At 33.8% G+C, this 22,636-nt stretch overlaps 1 protein-coding gene across 2 annotated transcripts in view; it reads left to right on the forward strand.

Annotated features, from left to right (window-relative positions):
* Positions 1-20,499, forward strand: part of PTBP3 (polypyrimidine tract binding protein 3) — a 91,472-nt gene extending 70,973 nt beyond the window's left edge. For both annotated transcript variants that reach the window (XM_054584519.1, XM_054584520.1), the window contains 7 exons: positions 3,074-3,151; positions 7,745-7,884; positions 8,131-8,164; positions 10,601-10,693; positions 11,671-11,887; positions 15,399-15,476; positions 15,623-20,499. In XM_054584519.1, coding sequence (XP_054440494.1) covers positions 3,074-3,151; positions 7,745-7,884; positions 8,131-8,164; positions 10,601-10,693; positions 11,671-11,887; positions 15,399-15,476; positions 15,623-15,755 — 773 coding nt within the window. In that variant the 3' untranslated portion in view covers positions 15,756-20,499. The remainder of the gene's footprint in view (positions 1-3,073; positions 3,152-7,744; positions 7,885-8,130; positions 8,165-10,600; positions 10,694-11,670; positions 11,888-15,398; positions 15,477-15,622) is intronic.
* Positions 20,500-22,636: the final 2,137 nt, after the last annotated feature.

Raw genomic sequence — 22,636 nt, forward strand, 5'->3', positions numbered from 1 at the left:
TTTTTTTTTTTTTGAGGCTTAGGATCAAGGTGGTATGTACCTTCAGAGAGAATTTCTTTTCTTCAATATTAAAAGCTTTATATTTGGGACCATCTTTATCTAAACCCACAATTTTATTAGTTTTCCCTTGGACCCCTAAAAATATGAATATTGGCTGCAAATATGCATGAGAGCTTGCGTTTGGTTAGAACTTTCAGGAACATTTTTGTTCCTTCTTTGCTAGACATGTAAGTAGCTTTCCAAAGATCCTTTTATTCTTTCATTGAGCGTTTTCTGCAATAAAATTGGTCTATATTGTTTAGTGTGCTACTAAACCCACATTTTAAAAAAACATAATTATAATTGTGCTTTTTTTTCATAGTACACACTCTTTGTAATATTGTCAATGGCTCTGTGTTTTGTCTAGTGACTCAGTATATTTAATCATTCTCCAATTGGGACATTAAGCTTTTTCCTTATGGGTTTTACTATTATAAATAATACTGATAAACTGATTTCATAGGTAAAAATGTCTATTATTTTGTCTTGCCTTAATACTTTTATGGTGGTACATTTTCCAAATACAAAGTATCTGTTCTTAACCATTCAAATCTTAGATCTTTTTCTTGAAGATTTCTATAATCTTTTCATAAAGATACTAACCTATTGTCTAACAGGTTACTCTGCTCCAATGTTTTTGTTTCTGCCTATTTGAGGAACAGATTTTTGGAAACTTCACAAATAATTCTTTTTTCAAATTTTAACAGATGTTCTCAATCTAATTATTAATCTAATAATCTAATATTAAAAATTAATATTCTACTTGTAAACAGTTATTTAAAATTTTGATCCTGGTAATCATCTGCCAGTTCTTGTATTTATCACTATTTTATGTTCTGAAATAGTTATCTCAACATTTTTCTCATTTCTAGAACCTACGGCTCTCCTGTCTCATGTACCCCTCTCAGTGAGCATCTGTGTTAGCCTCTTTGTTGTGTTTAAAAAGTACCTCCCTTGTTTCCCCAAATCTCAGGGTTTACAGGAATTAAAATTTATTTCCCTCATACACGACACTTAGGCAGCTGTGATCTGCTTTTGCAACCCTCCTTCATTTGCCTTCGTGATCTAGGGCCTGGGCCAAAAATGTCACTCCATTGGAGACATGGCATTCTGTGGCAGAGAGTAAAAAATAAGAGTTGATTTATACCATAATACCTCTTAAAACTGCTGTTTAGAGGCAGCATGTCCATCTATGTGTTTCTCTGACATGATCAAATGCAGTGGGAGTTGCATAGGAATGCGTGTTCCTCCCATAGGAGGCACTCCCAAGTCACGGGACTGGCCAGAGCTATATGGAAGAGGCAAGTGAGTATTTGGCAACAATAACACAATCTTTCATATCTCTTCTTATGTTTAACCTCCTAGGGTAAGTTTTTATAATTACTCATCTCCATATTGAAGCTTTTTTGTTGCCTTCCTTTATGCCTTAAATATAGTTACTCTTGTAAAAATGAATCATTTTACCTATGATCTTCAGTTGACTGGAATATTAGTTTATCAAGGACAGAGATTCTTCTTCATTCAGTGCTTTCTTAGCACTGGAAGAATGCTTGGCTCATAATATGCTTTCAGTAAATATATTTCCCTTATTATATCAGTTATTTTGTCAGGTTTTGGGTTTTTTTGGGGTTGGTTGTGTTTTTTGTTGTTTTTCTTTTTTTTTTTTGTATCTTCAGGTCTTTCTTCTAGCTCTATCCCTAAGTCTAAATGACCGTATTTTCTTGAACTGTTTTAATAAATCACAGCTATGTATTTAACTAATTCTGTCAAATAATTCTCTTCAATGAAGAGAAAAAAATTACATAAGTTTTAAATTCCTTTGGAAAATACAGCCTACATTCTTCTTCCTATAAATACATTCATCACCCATCATTTAAAAAAAAACAAACTCCCTTTGACTCTCACAATCTATAACTTTTCACTGTTGCTCTAAAATTATTCTTTATCTTGTACATTTCTCATTTTTTTAACCTCTCTTGAACCTCTTCTCCCTAAAAAGCTTGTTTCTCTAGATCACGAAGCTCTATAATTCACATTTTTCTATTTCTAAGGCTTTTTTTTCCCTCTTTTCCTTAGAATGTCCTCTTCTACCACTTAAGTGTACTAATACTCTCAGATTCTGGGTTTAGCCCTCTTTATTTCTTGCTGTGTGTCCTTTTAAGTGGTCCTCTCATTTGCATGGCTTTCTCATATTTATTTATACATAGATGATTTACAGTTCTGTTTCTTATAATAGTTATTCTGAGTTTGTCCCCTCATTTCCCCTGTTGGGCATTTCCATTTGAATGTCTTTAGCTCCACCTTGACATGTCCAAAACCAAATTGTTTTTCTCGTAATACTGACTCCTCCATTGGAACTAAGTCCTATTTTTGTTGATGATGCATAATCACCATGCTTCTAAAAGGAAAGGGAAGAGGAACAGCATTTGTTTAGCATCTAGTACAGAGTAAACACTGTGCTTGTCAGTATGTAATGTCTAGCTCAAATTTTACGTCTGAGAAACCTTCTCCAAAACAGAATGAATCCTCTATGATCCCTTCTTCTTAGGCCACTTGTAGTACATTTGTATTTAAACTGCTAGATCCTCAGCATATGAATCTCCTTTAATTATATTTTTAGTTTGTAAACCTCTCAAAGACAAGAATTTTTATTTCATATTTCTTTTTATCAATGCAGTACCGCATAGGTACAGTATAACTTAATAAGTATTTGATTATTTTCACATAGAAACAGTCCCCTAAATAAGGGCAAGAATCTCATCCTAAATAACAAAACTAAGTAACAAACTAATAACTCAAAACTAAGTAACAGCTAAGCTGTACTCTTAAATCTTGAACCCAATTGAAGGGGGTTAGCCTCTGTAAATGGAAGAGACTCTTCACTTATACATTAAGGATCACTTGTTGAATAAATTTTTACTTCATAACAGAAACTCTTTAACAGTAATATACCCTCAAATAGCTGTTTTATACTGCTTTGATAACCATATTTATAGAAGGTAGTATATTTATTTTAGCTTCTCTTTCCTATTAGGTGCACCAGGTATAATTTCCTCACCATATGCGGGGGCTGCTGGATTTGCCCCAGCCATTGGATTTCCTCAAGCTACAGGTGACTCTTTTAAAGTTGAATTTGAAATTATTTTTCTGATTTTCTGTATTTTCTAGGAACTTATCAAGGTGAAAAATATTACCATATTTGAAGGATTTACAATAAAAGTATTATGTGTGTCAACCATAGAAGTGGTTCATTGTATGATACATAGCTTCCTTATATTTACAAATCTCTCTTGTTCCATTCTCAGTTGCAAATTTCCATTATATGTTCTACATTGTTTATATTTGCTAATGGCACAGATAACTTTAAGTTGACTATATTAAATAGCCTTAGGTTTGCCATTTTGGATATTGTATAAAATACATGGACTGAATCTGTCTTTGCCGATAAGCTTATCAGCTACATGTTGAACAGATCTGTATCTTAATGTTTGTCCTCAAACCTTTGATGGCATTCAGTACATATTATGCAGTTAGTAAATATTTGAATCAATAAACATCTATAATGAGTTCAGAAGATTACCATCAGATGGTATGCATGCTGTTAATTTCAGGGGATATGTATTTTTTTCTTTAGCTAATGGAGATACGTATTTGCCATGTTTAATGCATACTCTTCTGCCCACATTTTTGAGGGAAAAAATAAGGATGCACATTATACATGGTTAGTACCTGAAATACCTTGTATGTGTTCTTGTGTTTGGTAATTGTTACATAAAATTTCAAAAATAAATGCTGAAATTCCTTTATAATACAAAAAAACCAAATACCTAAATATAAATTAAAAATTGAATTAAGAAATTAAAATGAAAGATTTTTTTCCTGAAAGTTTGGGCCAAAAACTTGGGTGTGCATTATACATGGGAACACATTATACACAGCCAAATGACTCTCACTCTTTTCTAAGTAGTAAACAGATAAGTTTGATCATAACTTAAGGGAACAAAAAAATTTCCTTATGATATTATCTCTGGTTCCTAAAGAAAATTTTGAGGTTGGCAGTTAGAAGAGTGGTATTAAGCTAGTCTACATACTACGTTTCCAGCTTCCAGCTGATTTATGACTATAACTATTTTAAGTTGCAATATAGCTGCTTTCTGGCAATAATCTTTATATCCTACCCTTCTAATTCAGAGAATTTTAACTACTTTCTCTTTGATGGACAGGATGAAGTTAATTAAAAAAGAAAGGGTGATAAGACTGAGGTTTAAGTTGTAGGGTTTTGGTGGTTTTAAGACATGTTAACATGCTTAATTAAGCGAATATTCTGACTATTCCATTAAAATGCAGGCATTGTAGACTTTTTATATATTTGAAGCCCCCACGTGTTTAATTGACATACATTTCAAAGTAGTGTTACAGGTTTTCCTCATTGTAGATATTTCTTTTTAGAATATCAACTAGATATTTCTTTTTGAATATCAGCTTTTCTTTCTTAACATCAACTACAGTATTTGATGTTAAGAAAGAGAAGTCAATAAAACTTTTAAGTTCTTGTAGAGGGGGATAGACAGTCAGCCCTCCATATCCATGGGCTCTGCATATGTGGATTCAACCAATTGTGGATTGAAAATATTTGGGGACAGAAATGTTACTGATGCGCAGTATGTGATTATGCATTCAGTGATTGTGTATTTACTGAACACATACAGACTTTTTTCTTGTCATTATTTCCTAAAAACAGTTCAGTTTAACAAGCACTCACAGAGCATAGCACTGACATTGTATTAGGTATTGTAAGTAATTTAGAGATAATTTTTAAAGGATATGGGAAGATACATAAAAGTTATATGCAAGTGCTATACCATTTTATGTAAGGGATTTGATCATCCTCAGAGTTTGATACTTGTGGGCATCCATGGATATCAAAGAATGACTGTGTATATACGAGTACATATGCATACACATAGGCATCCTACAACGTAGCTAAGCTGTGCTTTTGGCAATATATGATAGACCTACAAAAGTACAGCATAAGGAATATAGTCAATAATATTGTAATAACAATGTATGGTGCCAGGTGTGTACTTAAAATCTTAGGGGGAACATTTTGTAAGGTATATGATTGTCTAACCAATATGTTGTACACCTGAAACTAATACAAAATAAAATTTGAAATAAAGTATAATTGAAAAGAATTTTAAATGAAAAAAAAGTTATTCAAAAGTTGTAGAGTTGGATTGGAGTGGCATAAGAAGAAGTCATATGAAAGACTTGATTATAAATTTCGTGGAAGAGTATCCAGCCTGAGATGGTAGTCTGCAGAATTTTAAAATTCATCAGAACGATAGTAGTGATAAACTTTAGATTTATCAAGCACAATACCAGGAGGCTGAATGTAAACTATATTGCAATTTAATTACATGATTCGTGGGAAAGTGGAAAGATCCTGTCTATTACAAGGAATTTTGAGTTCTAAGAATCAATAAATTAAGGAACTGTTTTATTTTGTACTAGAGATTTTACCTTACATAATTTTTTTGAAGATTTTGTTTATTTTTATAGAGAGGGAAAAGGAGGAAGATAGAGAAAGAGAAACATCGATGTGTGAGAAAAATATCAATCGATTACCTCTTGCATACTCCCAACTGGTGGCCTGGCTCATGACCCTGGCATGTGCCCTGACAAGGCATTGAACTGGCAGCCTTTTTGTTTGCAGAACAATGCCCAACCTACTGAGCCACATTATTCAGGGCTACCTTACGATTTTTAAGCTGAGAACACAAATAGTGGGACCTTCAGAGAAGGTATGCTGTTTTAAGTACAGTATATAGTGTCAATATTGCAGTATATAGAACTTTCTCAGTAGTTCTGACATATCTGGAGAATAGAGGACTTGAAAATTCTTGGTACAAAAGAATATTGAATCCTGTAAATCTATAGTTGATGGTAATAATACATATATAGCACTTTACAAGGTTACATAATGCTTTCCCATGCAGAATGTATTTCTGGCTGTATACCTGTCTTAGATATACAACTCTGTGTAAATTAACTAAAAATCACAAAGTTGAACAGCCATTTTCACAATGCAGTTTTAGAACATGGCAATACGACCTACATGTATATTTGTGAATTCTGCTCAAAGATCTTTAAAATATACAAGGTATGTCCAGAAAGTATCCAGCTGTGTAATATGAAAAATAGAAACATTTATTGAAGAAGATACAAGATACACAGAACATTGTACCTAGAACAATGATGCTTTAGTCCTGTTCAAAGTAGGCACTTGGGGCCTCACACAGTTCTCCCAGCATCTCTTCCACTGTTCAAAACACTCTGTAAAATCCTTTGTTGGAATCACCATCAGCTTGTTGTATTTTCCTCAATCTCATCAATGGTCTGAAATCTCTTCCCTTTCAAAGGTTATTTAGTTTTGGGAGAAAGCAGAAGTCACAGGGATGCCAAATCTGGTTCATTGGTAGTGGTTTGAATCAAGTCATTAGCAACTGCAGCACGGCGTTCCTTCTGCTCTGTTAGCAGAAACTGCAGAACGAATTTTGCCACAACACGTTCCATGCCAAGATCCTGTGTCAAAATCTTGGACACGGTAATTTTTGTAATACCCAGATCAGCTTCTAGTTCTCGCACTTTCAGTCACCAATCTTTGTTGATTGCGGCCTGTGCACATTCAGCTTTCTCAGTGTTCTGCTTGTTGCAGGCCTTCCAGAGCGAGTATCACTTTCAACAGATTCTTGACCATCTTTGAAGCATTTGTGCCACATTTTTTATTTGCACTGCACGCATTGCATCGTCACCAAAAGCCTTCTGAATCATCCGAATAGTTTCCATGGAGGAATGTTCAAGCTTAATGCAAAATTTGATGCAGATTCATTGCTCTACTTGCTTAGTCATTTTGAATGTGATGGCCACACATGCTCATTCAACAGCATCTACTGTCCCTGCAAACTAGTACAGTGAAGTCATCATTATTCACACATGCGCATTCCAGTCCACTTTCCCTGGCTACCAGGTTACGTCGATGTCATGCAGACCATTCTTGTTATATTAACAATGGCTGGACTTTTCCGGACAGACCTTGTATGTATCTTATTTTATGGTAGAAGTCAATATGCAAATTTGTTCTACTTTATAGAAATGTGCTGGAATATATCTGTTTCTAGAAATGAGGGCATGCTTGTAGTTGATAGATCCTCTGAGAAGTCTAATGGCTTTTAATACCAGTGAATTTAGTCCTGGCATGTGTGGCTCAGTGGATTGAGCACAGGCCTGTGAACCAAAGGGTCGCTGGTTTGATTCCCAATCAGGGCACATGCCTGGGTTGCAGGGTAGGTCCCCAGTTGGGGGCACACGAGAGACAGCCACACATTGATGTTTCTCTCCCTCTCTTTCTCCCTTCCCCTCTCTCTAGAAATAAATAAATAAAAATCTTTAAAAAAAAAAGAAAACAGTGAATTTAGTTGCTCTACAAAGTACTATATGGATAATAGAACACTGACTAGGATAATGCTGAAGAACAAGGAACTTCCAGACAGATTCTGTAGGGCAGAAAACTGGCCTGTGATACCCTTATGGTAGCTTTGACACATTTTCTTCTCTATTTTTCTTTTGTCTTCATTTATTTACTTATTAAGTGTTGTAATCTCCAGATAACTAGAATATGAAATGCTTTTGATATTTTTAAAAGGTCTCTCAGTCCCAGCTGTTCCTGGAGCTCTCGGTCCTCTCACAATCGCCTCCTCTGCTGTCACTGGAAGGATGGCCATTCCTGGGGCTAGTGGCATACCAGGAAATTCTGTTCTACTTGTCACCAATCTCAACCCTGATGTGAGTTGAAAAGTATAAAATAGTCGTTCAGGAGGAGGTCTATAGTGGTTTCTGGTGTTAAGTTGTATTCCAAAAAAAAACTTTTTAAGTTTATTTCAATGATTTTTATTGAAATCCAACATGAATATATAGAGAGAAAATATATAAAACTAATGCTTTAAACAAAGTCAAGTGTTATTACTACAGGTAAACTTACTTTAAATTTTTCTTAAATTAGACACTTATATTTTGTATTATCCTTTTCAGCTTATCACACCACATGGACTGTTTATCTTATTTGGTAAGTTCTCTTTTGCTGTTTTTAATATTATCTGTGATGTGGATTGAACACATTTCATCATTCAGTAATATTTATTGACTTCCTCTGTGTGCTAAGTAGTGTGTTTGACACTGATTATAGAGTGGATCATAAGAATTAGTAAGTAATTACAGTGACAATAAAGTTTTGTAAAGAAGAGAACATGTAGCTGGGAGTCCTAACCTAGTTGAGAGAATCAAAGATGGTGTACCAAGAGAAATGATAGTTAATGATGTGGAAAATGAGTGTGTGTTAACCACATAGGAAAAGGAGGGCAAATAGCTTTTCTCAGATACTACCAGTGAGAGAGAAGGCTTCTGGAACATGGAAGTGAAGAAAGTCCAGTGGAGAATATAAGGGAGAGACATGTTGAAGCTGTACACATGGACAGAAGCAATGTCATGGAAAGCTTTGTAAGCCAAATTATGGAGCTTGGTTTTCATCTAAGAACAGTGGGGAACATTGAATAGTTAAAAGCAGGAGAGAGGCATAATAAGATTCAGGTTTTACAAATCTCTGAACTTTCTAATAGTGTTTCTCAGTTAAAAAAAATTAGCATATACTCCTAATGTATATATGCTTAATTATTCATATACTTTATCCATCTTGTATTATATACATTATGTATAGTATAATACGTACAAATACATGAGTGATTAAATAAGCTGTATTAAATATTTTGAAGATTTTATTAACGATGAAACTTTTTCATAAAAAACATTTAGGGAGAAATATGATTTAATATGCTTTCTTAATTTCAGAAATCTTTTTTATTTTGGTTCAGTATTCTAAGCTCTGATTTTAAATTCACTTTATTGTAGTACCTGATCTTAATGGTTGTCATAACTGAGGATAGCTCATAAACATATGCACTATAAATAGAAGTGTTTCATTATTGCTGTACGTAATTATGATACTAATTTTTCAGCCTAATCCACTAATTTCTGTTGTTCTTAGAAAAGTTCCATTTTTCTTCTGGTTAAATTAGTTGATCTTGAAAATTGTTTTATTAGAATATTTTTAACAAATGGGGTTAAAACTCACTTTCACTTGGAAGAATTTTTACTATGACAAAATTGTTTTAAATTTTTTGAGTGGGTAATGGATTTTTTAAACAGCATTTTAGAGATGTAATTTATAGCCAAACATTATACCACATAACAACACCATGATTATTAGTAAATTTATGGAATTGTGCAGCTATTATTATCAAAGCCAATTGTAGAACATTTTGATCACCCCATAGAGATCCTTTATGCTTATTTCTAGTAAAAGTTTTTATAGATGACACATTTCTGTTAATTTTCAATAATGAAATCAAGTATTAATGATACATTTTCGTATCTCTTTAATAGTCAAAGCATATTTCTTAAAGAAGTTAACTTCTCATTTAAAAAAATACTACACTCAGCTTGAAGAACAAGTTGTATGTGTATTGTTGTTTTTTTTTAAATAATATCTATTTCAGCCACTTGTTATTTCTGAAAAGGATAGCATATTTCTGAAAAGGACAAGAATACTTGTATTGTTTTAAATTTTAAAAGTACCACTCATCTCTAAGTTCAGCTGTTCTTAGGTGCCTTCCCACAAGATAACCAACACTTCTTAAGGATATTATTTTTGTAATATTGATGATACTCTGTAGCACATAAACTGCAATATATTAATATGCTAAATGAAAAAAATGAGAGAATGCCCTTCATATTATAGAAACTTTTGCCTATAATTTTATCTATATATTAAATATTAATTAAATATAACTTCTCATGTTGGTTTTCTATAAACAGATCATTTTGCTTGTTCTTTGAGATGTAGGACTCACAATGGGAAACACCAATGTAGAAAAATTCGTTGTAATGAAATCAACTAGGAGGCTGTTGCGACAGTGCAGATGTGAAATGGCGATAATAGCTTTGATGGTGATGATGATGAGAAGTAGACAAAAGTGATAGATGTTTAGGCCATAGAATTAGTGGGGACTGGTGATTTATTGAATGTAATGGTTTAAGGAAAGAAAGTCAAAAGATGAATTCCAGGTGTCTTAACTAGAGCAAGTATTTGGATGATGGTAATATTTATCAACAGAGATTGTGAACATGGAATTGGGAAAAAGGAAAAGGTGATGTGGAACATAGAGGAGATACAAATTTGGGAGCGTATATATGAAGTTGCGCAGGGAATGTATACAGGGTGGGTCAAAAGTAGGTTTACAGACAGGGTGGGTCAAAAGGTTTACAGTTATTTGAATGGAAAATAATATAATAATTAATAACTAATAATGTAAGAATAACCTCACATATTCACAACTGTAAACCTACTTTTGCCCCACCTATATGAGGAAAACCTTTTAATGTATTAGTAATATTAATTAAATATTACACAGGCATTAAAAATGTTTTCTTTTGTCTTTTTAATTAGGAGTATATGGTGATGTACATCGAGTGAAGATTATGTTTAATAAGAAAGAAAATGCTTTGGTTCAGATGGCAGATGCAAATCAAGCTCAGCTAGGTATTAATGATTAATAATAATAATAATGGTGACTTTTACCTTTTGTATTATGATTTTTCCTAGAAAATAAACTTACCACTAGTAGGAACATACTTTTACTGAAGAGTACCTCTTTGTGCTAATGTCTTCATTGTTATTTGAACATGCTCGTATTTTATAAAGATTTAAAATATTTATTGCTCTTTAAAGTTCATTTATCTACTTGAACATAATGCTATTTAGAGCTTTGAGTCTAGGGTTTGTCTTTTTAGTTTAAACTACTGAACATCACTTTCTTTGTTTAATTTTTTTCTATTTGGTTGCTTGATTTTGTTGTAAATTAAGTTTTCTAGAGCTGTTTGCATAGCATAAAAATTTGGGCAAACTTTACAGTGATGGTACAACAAAGTATCATTCTGTGGTCTCATTGTTCATTGTTACAGTGGCTACTATATTAACACTCAGAATTTTTATAAAACATACTTTGCTTCAGATTAAACTGAGTTATTCAATAACCATTTCTTGAGCACTTGCTTTGTTTCAGGGAGTCTGGAACTTCCTATCATTGTGCTAGGAAGATAGTTTTTTTGGTTTTTATTTATTTTTAGACAGAGGGGAAGGGAGGGAGAGAGACATCAATTTGTGGTTGCCTCTCATGTGCCCCCTACTGGGTACCTAGCCCACAACCCAGGCATGTACCCTGACTGGGAATTGAACCTGCGACCCTGTGGTTCACAGGCCTGTGCTCAATCCACTGAGCCATACCAGCCAGGGCAGAAGATAGTTGTTTTTAGTTTGACTGCTTTTCTTCCCTTATAGTAAAATTAAATCATTAGTACATTTCTATATGTAAGTTTTTAAATTTATAACCATTTTAACTTTGAAACCAACAGTAGAATTTTAAATGACTAAATAAAAAGAATTTTTGATAATTTAGACAAATTTTACAGAGACTATCTTAATACCCAAACTTATCTCATTTTCTTCCTATGCACCAGCAATGAACCATCTGAGCGGTCAGAGACTTTATGGAAAAGTGCTTCGTGCTACACTTTCCAAACATCAAGCAGTTCAGCTTCCTCGAGAGGGACAAGAAGATCAAGGTCTGACTAAGGATTTTAGTAATAGTCCTTTGCATCGCTTCAAAAAGCCTGGCTCTAAAAACTTCCAGAATATTTTTCCACCATCAGCCACTCTACATCTTTCCAACATCCCGTATGTACCTAATTAGTTATTATTCATTTAGGTGGTTAGTAATCCACTGTTGACTAGTGACTCATAGTTATTATAATAAACAGCGTATGTTTTAAGAGAAGTAAAAACTCCGAAGTTATTTCAATGCAGCAGTTGTCCTATCAACTAGTTTCTTATGAGATGATTCATTTGCCATTATATCTTAAGAAGGTTGTATCTTCAGTCTGCATGGGAAAATGTGAAAGATAGCAGTGTTTTAAAATTTTCTTTCCAAGTAGAAAATTAGCAGCTAGTTACCTGTTAACCTATTGGTTATAAAATGACATAAAAATAAATATACACAGAAATATTTCATTGGTATGTATTCATCCATCCTTTTGTATAGAAGTAAAGATTCTTAAGTAAACATAGAAAAATCAAATAATTTATGAATTTAAGAATTTGTTTAAAAAAAGAATTCTTAGTTATATACAAGCTGCAAAGCCATATATAATTGTTAATTATAATTAACATTAATTGTAACTAATTATAGCTAAAAATGATTCTTGTGGTGACCGCTCTGTATTAACCAGCTTTGTAGTAGGCTTGTTCTTTAGTAATCTAAGTCTAGAATCAACAAGACTACAGCCCATGGACCAAAACCATCTGTTTTCGTATGGACCATGAGCTAGCTAAGACTTTTTATATTTTCAAATGGTAGGGGGAAAGGAAAAGGAAAATACTTTTTGATTTGAGAAAATGATTAAAATTCAAATTTCATGTTCCATAAATAAAGTTTCATGGAGCACAACCACTCTTACTCATTTATATATTATCTGTGGCTGCTTTTGAGCTATAACAGCAAAGCTGAAGAGTTGTAACAGAAATTGTATGGTCATCAAAACCGAAGGTATTTACTGTGTGTCCTTTTATAGAAAACATCAGGCAACCCCTTTTTTAATTCTTGAAATCCTTAACCAAAAAAGGTGGCAATTTTGTATAATCTATTAAATGACAAGGGATATGCTTTGGAAAGGGTGGGTAAAAAGCTGTGGTGTACAGTTGTATGTGTGTGGAAATTTAAAGACCAAAGGAGTGGACAATGGTAAAGTTTTAGAACATTTTTGAGAATGAGAATAGGAGATGAATAGATATAGAAAATAATTACTCAAAACTGTTGATAACTTGGGCTCCCAGCTAGCCTCTCATTAGCCTACTTAGGGAAACTTTGAATCTGAATTGGGTAATAGCACAAGCCTCATGCTAGCTAGGAAGTTGGAGGAACCACTTAAAAAAAAATCTAAATTATGCTGACCTAGAAATTCAGCAGCTCATCACTACAGAGTCACATAGAGGGGCAACATATTTACATACTGAGGCAGGCTCTTGCCATCATTACTTATTTAAATTCAATACATTATCCAGGAGCTGACCTCAAGTTGCAACATACATAGGACATGTGAGTAGAAGAGAAAAAGGACATTAATATTTTCTGATCCATCTACCAAATTTTGGGCACTGTGGTGGTGTTTTATGTGTGTTACCTCATTTAATCTCCATATTAAATTTTTTTAAAAATTGTGGTAAAATATATACAACTTAAAATTTACCATATTAACCATTTTTGAGTGTGCAGTTTAGTGTATGTTTACATTAAGTATATTTATATTATGTAACCATCACTTTTATTCAGCTCTAGATCTTTGTCATGGTCCAAAACAGAACGTTTATACCCATTGAACAGTAACCACATTTCCCTCTACTCCCTAGTCCCTGGTAACCAGTACAGTATTTTCCCCCTTACAGGAAATGTTTCAAGACCCTATATGTACATAATACCTATGATAAAGTTTAATTTATAAATTAGTCACAAGAGGCTGATAACAATAACATAATAAAGTAGTATAATTACAACAAAATACTGTAATGAAAGTTACATAAATGTGGTCCCTCTTATTAAGTTAAGAACTTTCTCCTTTTCACTTAAAGTAAGCACTTTATTGCTTCCCTTTGGCACATCTGAATTGCCAGCATCATTGCTCTTATACTTTTGCGCTATTAAGTAAACTAAGGGTGACTTCAACACAAGCACTGCAATACCACCAGGACAGGTGATCAAACACTGAAGTGTCTAGTGACTGACAGACTTGTAGCATATAGAGTCTGGAGACACTGGACAAAGGGATGATTGTGTCTTAGGAGCAATGGGGCAAGATCGCAGGAGATTTCCTCATGCTACTCAAAATGGCACCAAATCTAAAATTTATGAATTGTTTACTTCTTGAATTTTCCATTTAATGTTTTCAAACTGTCAGTAACTGAAACTGTAGAAAGCAAAACCGTGACAAAGGGGCCACCGTATTCTGTTTTTTGTTTCTTTCAATTTATCCCTAATAACCTTGGAGGCAAGGTCATGAGCTTCGTTTTATCAATGAAACTGAGAGTCTCAGGTAAAGTAACTTACTCAAAGTGACATAAAAGTGAATGAGAAATATAGAATGCGAACGCAGATCTGTCAGTATTTTTCTGCTATATTGACCTTGCAGGCAGTTGTGAGATGAAGAGTCTGTGTTTAGTTAGTTAACACTCATGTGGTAGACCAATGTATTGGGTATCTACTGCTGCATAACAGATCACCCCAAAACTTAACACAGTAGTAAGTGTTCATTATCTTATCCTGTAACTGTGAGTCAAGAAACCAGAAGTTGCTTAGCTGGGTTGTTTTGGCTGAGTCTCTCATAAGGCTGCATCTTAAGGTTTAACTAGGGCCACTTCCTAAGCGGCTCATTCATGTACCTATTTATTGACAGGAGGTCCTCACTTGCTTGTCACAAGAACCTCTTCAATGGCTGCTTATGTGCCCCCATGAAATAGCAGCTGGTTTCTTCCAAAGCTAATGATTCAAGAGAATGTAAGGTGGGAAATGCAGTGTCTGTCAGCCTCAGAAATCACGTGTGTCATTTCTACAGTACCCTTTAAAGATTATAGAGGACGTCTCTATTCAGTATGGCAAGGGTGTGAATTCTAGGAAGCCAGAGTAATTGGGGGCCATCTTAGAGCCTTACTACCATATACACATACTCATAATTATCCTGAAAGCAGTTTAAAATGTAGAACTCTGTAGTAGACAAGTCAGAACTAGGGAAATAGTTTTGGAAGTAATAAAGTTAATTACTGAAGCCAGTGTTATGGGTACTAATCCCTTTGAAAGAATAAATACAGGGGTGGGCAAAAGTAGGTTTACAGTTGTAATGCAAATAAATAATAGAATAATTAATAATATTAGTACAATAAACTGTTCCACATACTAACAACTGTAAACCTACATTTCCCTGCCCTTGTATAGAAAGATTTTCTTGTTCTTTATATACCTGTCCACATCTTTTGCAAAAGATTTCAGACAAAATTCCGTTGTTTGAGGACATGTATATGCCAACCTCAAACATTTTTCAGGGCAGTTCCAAAACATGCCTGCATTGCATGTCTTGATTCTCTTTGCTTCACTTGAGAATAAGGGCTAAGATATTTGGTTGACTCTCTGATGTTTTCACAGACCTTCTGTTACAATGGATGATCTGAAGAACCTTTTCACTGAAGCTGGCTGTACAGTGAAGGCTTTTAAATTCTTTCAGTAAGTCCTTTTAAGACGTAACTTAACCTTTTTTAATATGGTATGCAAATTTTAAGGTAGCTCAATGAAGTCTTTTAGGGTTGGGGAGAAGGTGTATAGGCAAAATTAATTCTGTACACGTTTTATATTTCTTACCCCATTTTCAGGAAAGATCGCAAAATGGCCCTTATTCAGCTGGGATCTGTGGAAGAAGCAATCCAGGCCCTCATTGAGCTTCATAACCATGACCTTGGAGAAAATCACCACCTCAGAGTTTCCTTCTCAAAATCCACAATCTGACTTTTCTGTGAATTTTTCTCCTAAGACTGGACCATAATTTCAGTAAAACGTTCAGACATAGACTGAAGCAGCTCTAGACCAATTCTGCCTCTTTTACATAAATAATTTTTTCTGAGTTCGCTATTTAAGTATATTTAAAAAATTAAGAGATGATTACCCCCACACACACTCCCCACTAATATGTGATCAACGATGTGTTTTTCCTTTATACCATAATTTCTATGAAAATGGTCTTCAGGAAAAAAGAAAACTTTTTTTAATAATTACATTCCCCATATTAAATTAGATTTCAAGAGGACAGACTTTCTTTTAGTTTGGGTCCAGATCAGCCTTACACATTTCTAAACTCCTTTGTACTTTACAAAATTTAAGCATACCAACTTTTTAAAATTACTTGATGTAAGTAATTTCAATTTCTTACAACCGTTTTTAACTTTATGATTCATAATTATGTTCACTTATAAATTATTTCACCTATATTGACAGTTATACATAAATTGGGTTGTTTTGGAAGCAGATTTACAAACTTCCATGTTTTCTTTCAATGGCTTGTTTCACTCTTAAGACACTCCTTTGAATATTGCATATCTTTAACTTTTTAAGATTGTTTGGAGAAATGAAGTGTCTCAGCTGTCCCCAAGGAAATTCCAGCCAGGATCAATTAAGGTGTTAGAATAATTAATAATTTTATTAGGAAAAATCATGTTTTAAATTTCAAAATAACACATTTGCTGAGTAATATATGATCTTAGAAAATTTAAAAAAAATAATTCTACTTATAAACTACTTTTTTATCATTGCTTTCAGGAAAAAGTTTACAGTCTTAAGGAAAATATTCAGGTCTATCATATGGTTTGACAGATTTTTAAAAGTTATTTTTGGTAAGGTCTTCTTTTAGAAATAAATTAATCTCAAGGGTTTTTTGTACCACTATAATCTGTAATACTTATTCAGAATTACTGTGTATTTACTTAATTTCTTCTTATGTGCCTTATTATGTGCTTATGATACAATAGGTTAGAGTTTTATCTAAGAATCTTGAAAGCTATATTGTGGGCTTGGTGAGTGTTTTTCTTTTCTTTCCCTGTTTTGGTAAGGATTTTAAAGTTTTTTTTCATTGCTATTTTAAGTGGTTTTCAATAAGTAATAGTTTTTTATTCAAATTTATGGTGCTTTGGTGCAGAGATGGGGTAGGGAAAGGTAAATGGTTTGGAGAATAACTCAGTGCGCACCTGTAGGCCTCTTCACATTGTGACCAATAGCGGTCTGCCAGTAGGGCATACCAGTTTGGACCTATGAAATACAATCTCAGTTTCTGGATCTTGTCTAATCTTTATCATTCATCATGTTTTGTCTCAGGATTGCTTGGTTTTTCTCAGTACTCAAGTGAGAATTTGCTTTTCTTTGTTAATATAACATCATTACTGGGTGCCCACATACACAAGAGTATGACACAGTGGGTTCCTTCTCATCTCTGTCCTGTTTTCTTTTTGGCTGAATGTAAGAATACATTTTAATGTTGCTTCAGTAATTGTAAAATGTAAAATTGTTTCTTTTTAATGAGAAACTTTGCTTTTGTTAATTACTCCTTCAATGCTTGATCAGATTTTTTTAAAGCAGGAATTGTCAAAAGGGACATTTTTGTCACCACTTTTACACTTTTCAGATTCTCAGAGTTGCTCATCTCATCTTTAAAATGAATATCTCAATCTTTTTGCTATATTCCAGCCATTAATTTGAACACAGGAAGGTTTCTGCAAGAGATGTTTTACAAAAAATCAGAGACAACAGAGGCTTTCTGCTTTCTGTTTAAAAAATTCTGCTTTCTGTTTAAAAGCAGAATTCAAGCAACACTGAGCAATAGTAGGTTAGTAGAATAGGAAGGAGGACACTAAATTGAGACATTTTGGGTGGATCAGTATAACATTGGCTGAATTGATAGGTATAATCACTTAAGTTTTTATTTTTTCATTTATGAGATATATTTTTAGTGAAACACTGAGTTAAGGGGGGAAGAAAAAATTTGAGAAATCTCCCAATATTGCTTCTTTTTTCCTTTCATATAGGCACTATTAAAATTTTCAACCTGTTAAATTGGATTATTTCATTTGCTTTGAGTTAAGAATTATTGTGTAATTTAAAGTCATGACTCTCCTAACATTCAGTGGGTAAGCATAGCAAAAGTGTAGCCGAAGGGAGATCATAATGGTGTTGAATGTACTTTTGAAATAGGGCATGGTTTTTAAATCTGAGAGAGAACATTTGAATCCTTTTCAGGGATTTGTGTGTGTGTGTGTGTGTGTGTGTGTGTATGTATGTGTAGATAAGTGTGTGTGTGTGTGTGCGTGCATGCACACACATACATACACTCCTGATGTACATACATATACACATTACATACTTTTTAATTTATTGACAAAGAAAATCAAATTAAGATTTGAGAAAGTGAGGTATTCTTATTTAAAATAGTGTTTGAAACCATCAATTTGTAGCACATCAATGTTGTCCATACTGGGCTATTTGCTATTTGAATTTTAGAAGTCTACGGTATTTGTGTTGGCATAGTTTCTGTAAAAAGTTTTTAAAATATCAGGGTAGTGGAAAAATTAGATCTTTGGTGGTGGTGTTTTTGTTTTTGGCATGCGCTTATTAGATACCTTCTAAGCCATGTTTTTGCTGTTGAGCTGACATAGTATTCTATTTTTATGCTTGCTTACTTTATTTTAAGGAGTATTGTTTTATCACTTTTGGAAGTGTCTTCACTTTTACACGAAGTATATATATTCAGGACTTTTAAAAAATAGCAGTACATACTAGTTTAATAGTAGCAATTTATGCCAAAACATTTTTTTTTAGATTTAAATAACTTGCAGAACAGTAAAATGTGTTTTGTGTGAGATACAAATAGAAAAATGACCCAGTATCTTAATTGATAACTGAAGAATTTCAGAGGTTTACCCAGTATCTTATTAAATTCTTTTTAAGACTAAATATTATGATCATTTATTTGTAGTAACAATGTTTCTGATTTTTTGGGGGGCTGTAGTTGGAAGATGCAGACCTCACAGTTTGTAGAGACATAACTTCTTTCTGCTTGCCTAATTCTGCCTGCCTAATTCTTTAAGGGAGCAGAGCAATGCCTTCTTTGTCTGTGTACAATAGTAATCATAGATTTTACATCAGTTGGTTAGAAATAACTCTCATGAATGTCTGTTCAGTTTCATGTAAATTTTGCAAAGCTTCCATGTCCTTAACACAGCAATGTTTATATATACATTGAGTATGTTATCATGCAATTGCTCCTCTGTTCCCACTAAATATTTTTTGGACAAAAGATGACAAACGCAAAAGTATGTGCCCCCCCCCCCACCATGTGTCACTTAAAAAACGGAAGTTTGCCAAGCTATTAGCCCATCTCTTAGAAAACCTAATGTGTACTGCTATTTTTAAAACCAAAAAGACGGCATGACTATGCGTAAAAGCATTTTTCTTAGCCTTTCCTTTGTCTTGATCTGTGAACAAGAATAAAACTGCCAGACTTAAAATATTCTACTATTGTGCTAAAAGAAATACAATTTAGATTGCACAAAACTTTTCCTTTAAAGAAAATATAACTCAGCAATCTTTTAAAAGAGCTGTGTTGTTACCTACAAGACTATTTGCAGTCTTTTTTCAGAGCAAATTCTAACAGTTAGTTGTGAATTGTTTTAAAAAATAGAAAATTAATGAAATATTAGTTTCAGGGGTTTTATAGAGGGAGAAAAACTAAACGGGACCAAAGTTTATGTGCCTTCTTCAGTAGTCTTAATTGACCTATTCTTCCTATTCAAAACTAAGATAGTATCAGTATGCTGGTTTTCAGGAAATATGTACTATATAGTTTTAAAAGAATGTTATCCCACAGACTATTCATACAAGTGAAGAATTGTAACTGAGTAAATGAAGTCTCAGTCACACTTTTGCCTTTATTGCATAATATTCATTATATAGCATTGTGCAGGTCCAAGAACAGAGCTGCTGTAAATCTTTGTGGTCATCATCTTAGTTTTTGTAACCTGAGGCATGTGTTCCAGAGAACAGGGATATTTGTCTGGTCCAATGACCTTGGTGGTAATAGTCATAATTGAAAGCTGCTTATGGCAAGCTTAATACAGCACTGTAAACGGATTTTTGTTGTGTTATTTTCACTTCTTAAATCTATATAGTAGTTGTAATAACAGATATTTAAATAGCTATTTTTGATGTCATACTCTGGCCTTCCCCCACCCTTGCCATTGTTACCCAGATATTTAAAAAATTCATCCCATACCCAGAAAGTACTAATTATAAAGATCACCGACCAAGCAAAGTTTTGCATCAAAATGTCACCTCATTGCTCTGACCAAAGACTGACTTCTGGTTTTAACTTGTAGTAAGCATTTTTTCTGACGCTCCTTTCTGAAAGAAGACCCAGCGCAAAGCGGCCTTTACTTTCTATTTCCTATCGGTGAATAGACTACTTAGAGAAAATGGGAGTTAAAATGTGAACAGAATGGATTGGGATGACAAGGGTTTAATGGGCATTTTCAGTACTGTATTTAAGAAAAAAAATAGCACAGCTAGGAGCCTCTGACATTGTCTTGTGTTTTACATGGTCTGTTCATAAGATTCCCTTTTTCGGTTTATAAGAATGTTCATCTAACAGAAGATGCTGTAAATATTTGTAACAACATTTTTTTTAACCAGGCCAAAAAAGAAAAAAAAAAGAGGGGGGCGGCGGGTTTGGGAACAAGTTAACATATAAAGTGGTTTTATATAAAACATCAATTGTCTTGTATATTTTGATAAGCAGCAGTACCAGCTTCATTTGTAACACGGTTTGTGGCATTGAGGGGGGGGAAGGATTCTGTGATTGTTGGAGTGAATTGTTATAAATGCAAAGAGAAGACAAAATATTAAAAAACATATTTTCTAAATGCGTAGTGCATGGTTAATTCAAGCTTCTGTACCCTACAGTATATTCCATTTTCATTCAGTTTGTATATTTGCTGACTATTACTTGGTATCTCTAATCTCTTTTCCTAACAAGTATAGCATTGTAGCATGCCTTTTAATAAATGTCATGACATCTGTACGCTCTTAAAGTTTTTCTGTGTTCTTGTCTGTACTTTGGGTTTCCCCTTGTCTTACCTGTAATTCTAATGATGTCATATTTTCTTTTATTTTTCATAGCCATCCATCTAAACTTGTCATAGTTAGAGAGTAGCAAGCACATATTTATACAGCTTTAAAAACTGAAAAAACCCTGAGTCTACTAACCACTTCTCTTGAAGGAACAATTCTCATTTTGATGAGCAAACTGCTTTTCTAATCGCCTGTAGTGCAGCTTTTTCTATGGCACTCCTCCTTTAGTACAAGTACTCAGTGGCGCGCTTGCTTGTTTTCTGTCTCTTTCTGTCTCTCACACACACACTTGATAAATGTGAAACGCCAAAAAAGAGTTGGAATACTTTTTCTAGTCTGGTTCCGTTTTTGGCTTCCCTGTGGAATTAGTATCCATAAATTTTGAGATACAAGGCATGATCTCAAACCAAGTTTCTGTCCTTTTTAATTCAAAGGGTAATACAGTTACTAGCTGCCCATATATTGCTTTTCCTTAGATAAATGTTTTATTTCTGGGGTCTGTCTTTAAAGAAATATTGGATTGTAGGAGTCTAAATAGTAATTTATTTTAATCTTTTACCCTGGGATCTTTTAGAAGAGAGAATTTATTATGTAAACACTACTGATCTTTGCTGGATCACCTGTAAAATCTCCATAAATGTAACTACATCAATTCTTTTTAGAAAAACATGAGACATTTTTATCAGGAAAAGATAAAATAAACCAATGGCCATGTGAAGTTTTTATAAACTTAATTTGACCATGAAATGCTTATTTACATAGCAGAGTGCTTATAACCATCATTAAGAATCATGCGTTTTTGAGTCTAAGTGAATCTAAGAGATCATCTAATTCAAATCAACTTTTTGAAGAAACAACACAGGAGGAAGTGACTTGCCCAAGGCCACACACCAGTTAATTGCAGGGTCTGGACTAGAAACCAAGTCTCCCTGACATTGTCCGCTACCCTCCATTGCACCCAGCTGTTGTGGTTTTGTCCTGCCGAGTGCTGTGAGGGTTATACTCTTGAAGGTCTGTACCTGGGATAGAGGTGCTTATATTTAACCAAAACCAACTCAAAGACTGCGTAAGTGGTGGTGGTGGTTCTGCTGATGGGTGAAAATGCCTACCTACTACTGAAAATTTTAAATTAAAAATGTAATTTCAAGTTGTAAATTTGAGAAAACTAAACTCAAAAAAATGTAGTTACTATTTGTCTTAGTTTGCTAGGACTGACAACAAAGTGTTCCAGACTAAGTAGTTTAAACAACAGGAATTTATTTTCTTAACAGTTCCAGAGATTAGAATTCTAGTCCAAAACCAAGGTGTCAGCAGAGTTGATTTCTTCTGAGGCCTCTTTCCTTGGCTTACAGATGGCCATGTTCTCCCAGTGCCTTCAAATGGTCTTTCCTCTGTGTGTGTATCTGCGTCCTAATTTCTTCTTGCAAGATACTGTTACACCAGTCATACTGGATTAGGGCCCACCCATCTGACCTCATTTTACCATAAATACCTTTTTAAACGCCCTGTCCCCAAATACAGTTACACTCTGAGATGCAGGGGATTTAGGACTCCAACAAGAATTTTGGGGGAACACAATTTAGCCCATAACATTATTTAATAAAAATTATTCGTTCAGCTGACCAAGTATGAATTGTACCAGCAATTGAGCTGGGTGCTGGGAAACAGAGCATTAAGGATATGATGACTCCATTTTTAGAAATGTCTGATAAGTGGAA

Source organism: Pteronotus mesoamericanus, unplaced genomic scaffold (assembly GCF_021234165.1).
Source record: "Pteronotus mesoamericanus isolate MK-2021 breed Mesoamerican mustached bat unplaced genomic scaffold, CSHL_Meso_final contig_78, whole genome shotgun sequence".
Taxonomy (NCBI): domain Eukaryota; kingdom Metazoa; phylum Chordata; class Mammalia; order Chiroptera; family Mormoopidae; genus Pteronotus; species Pteronotus mesoamericanus.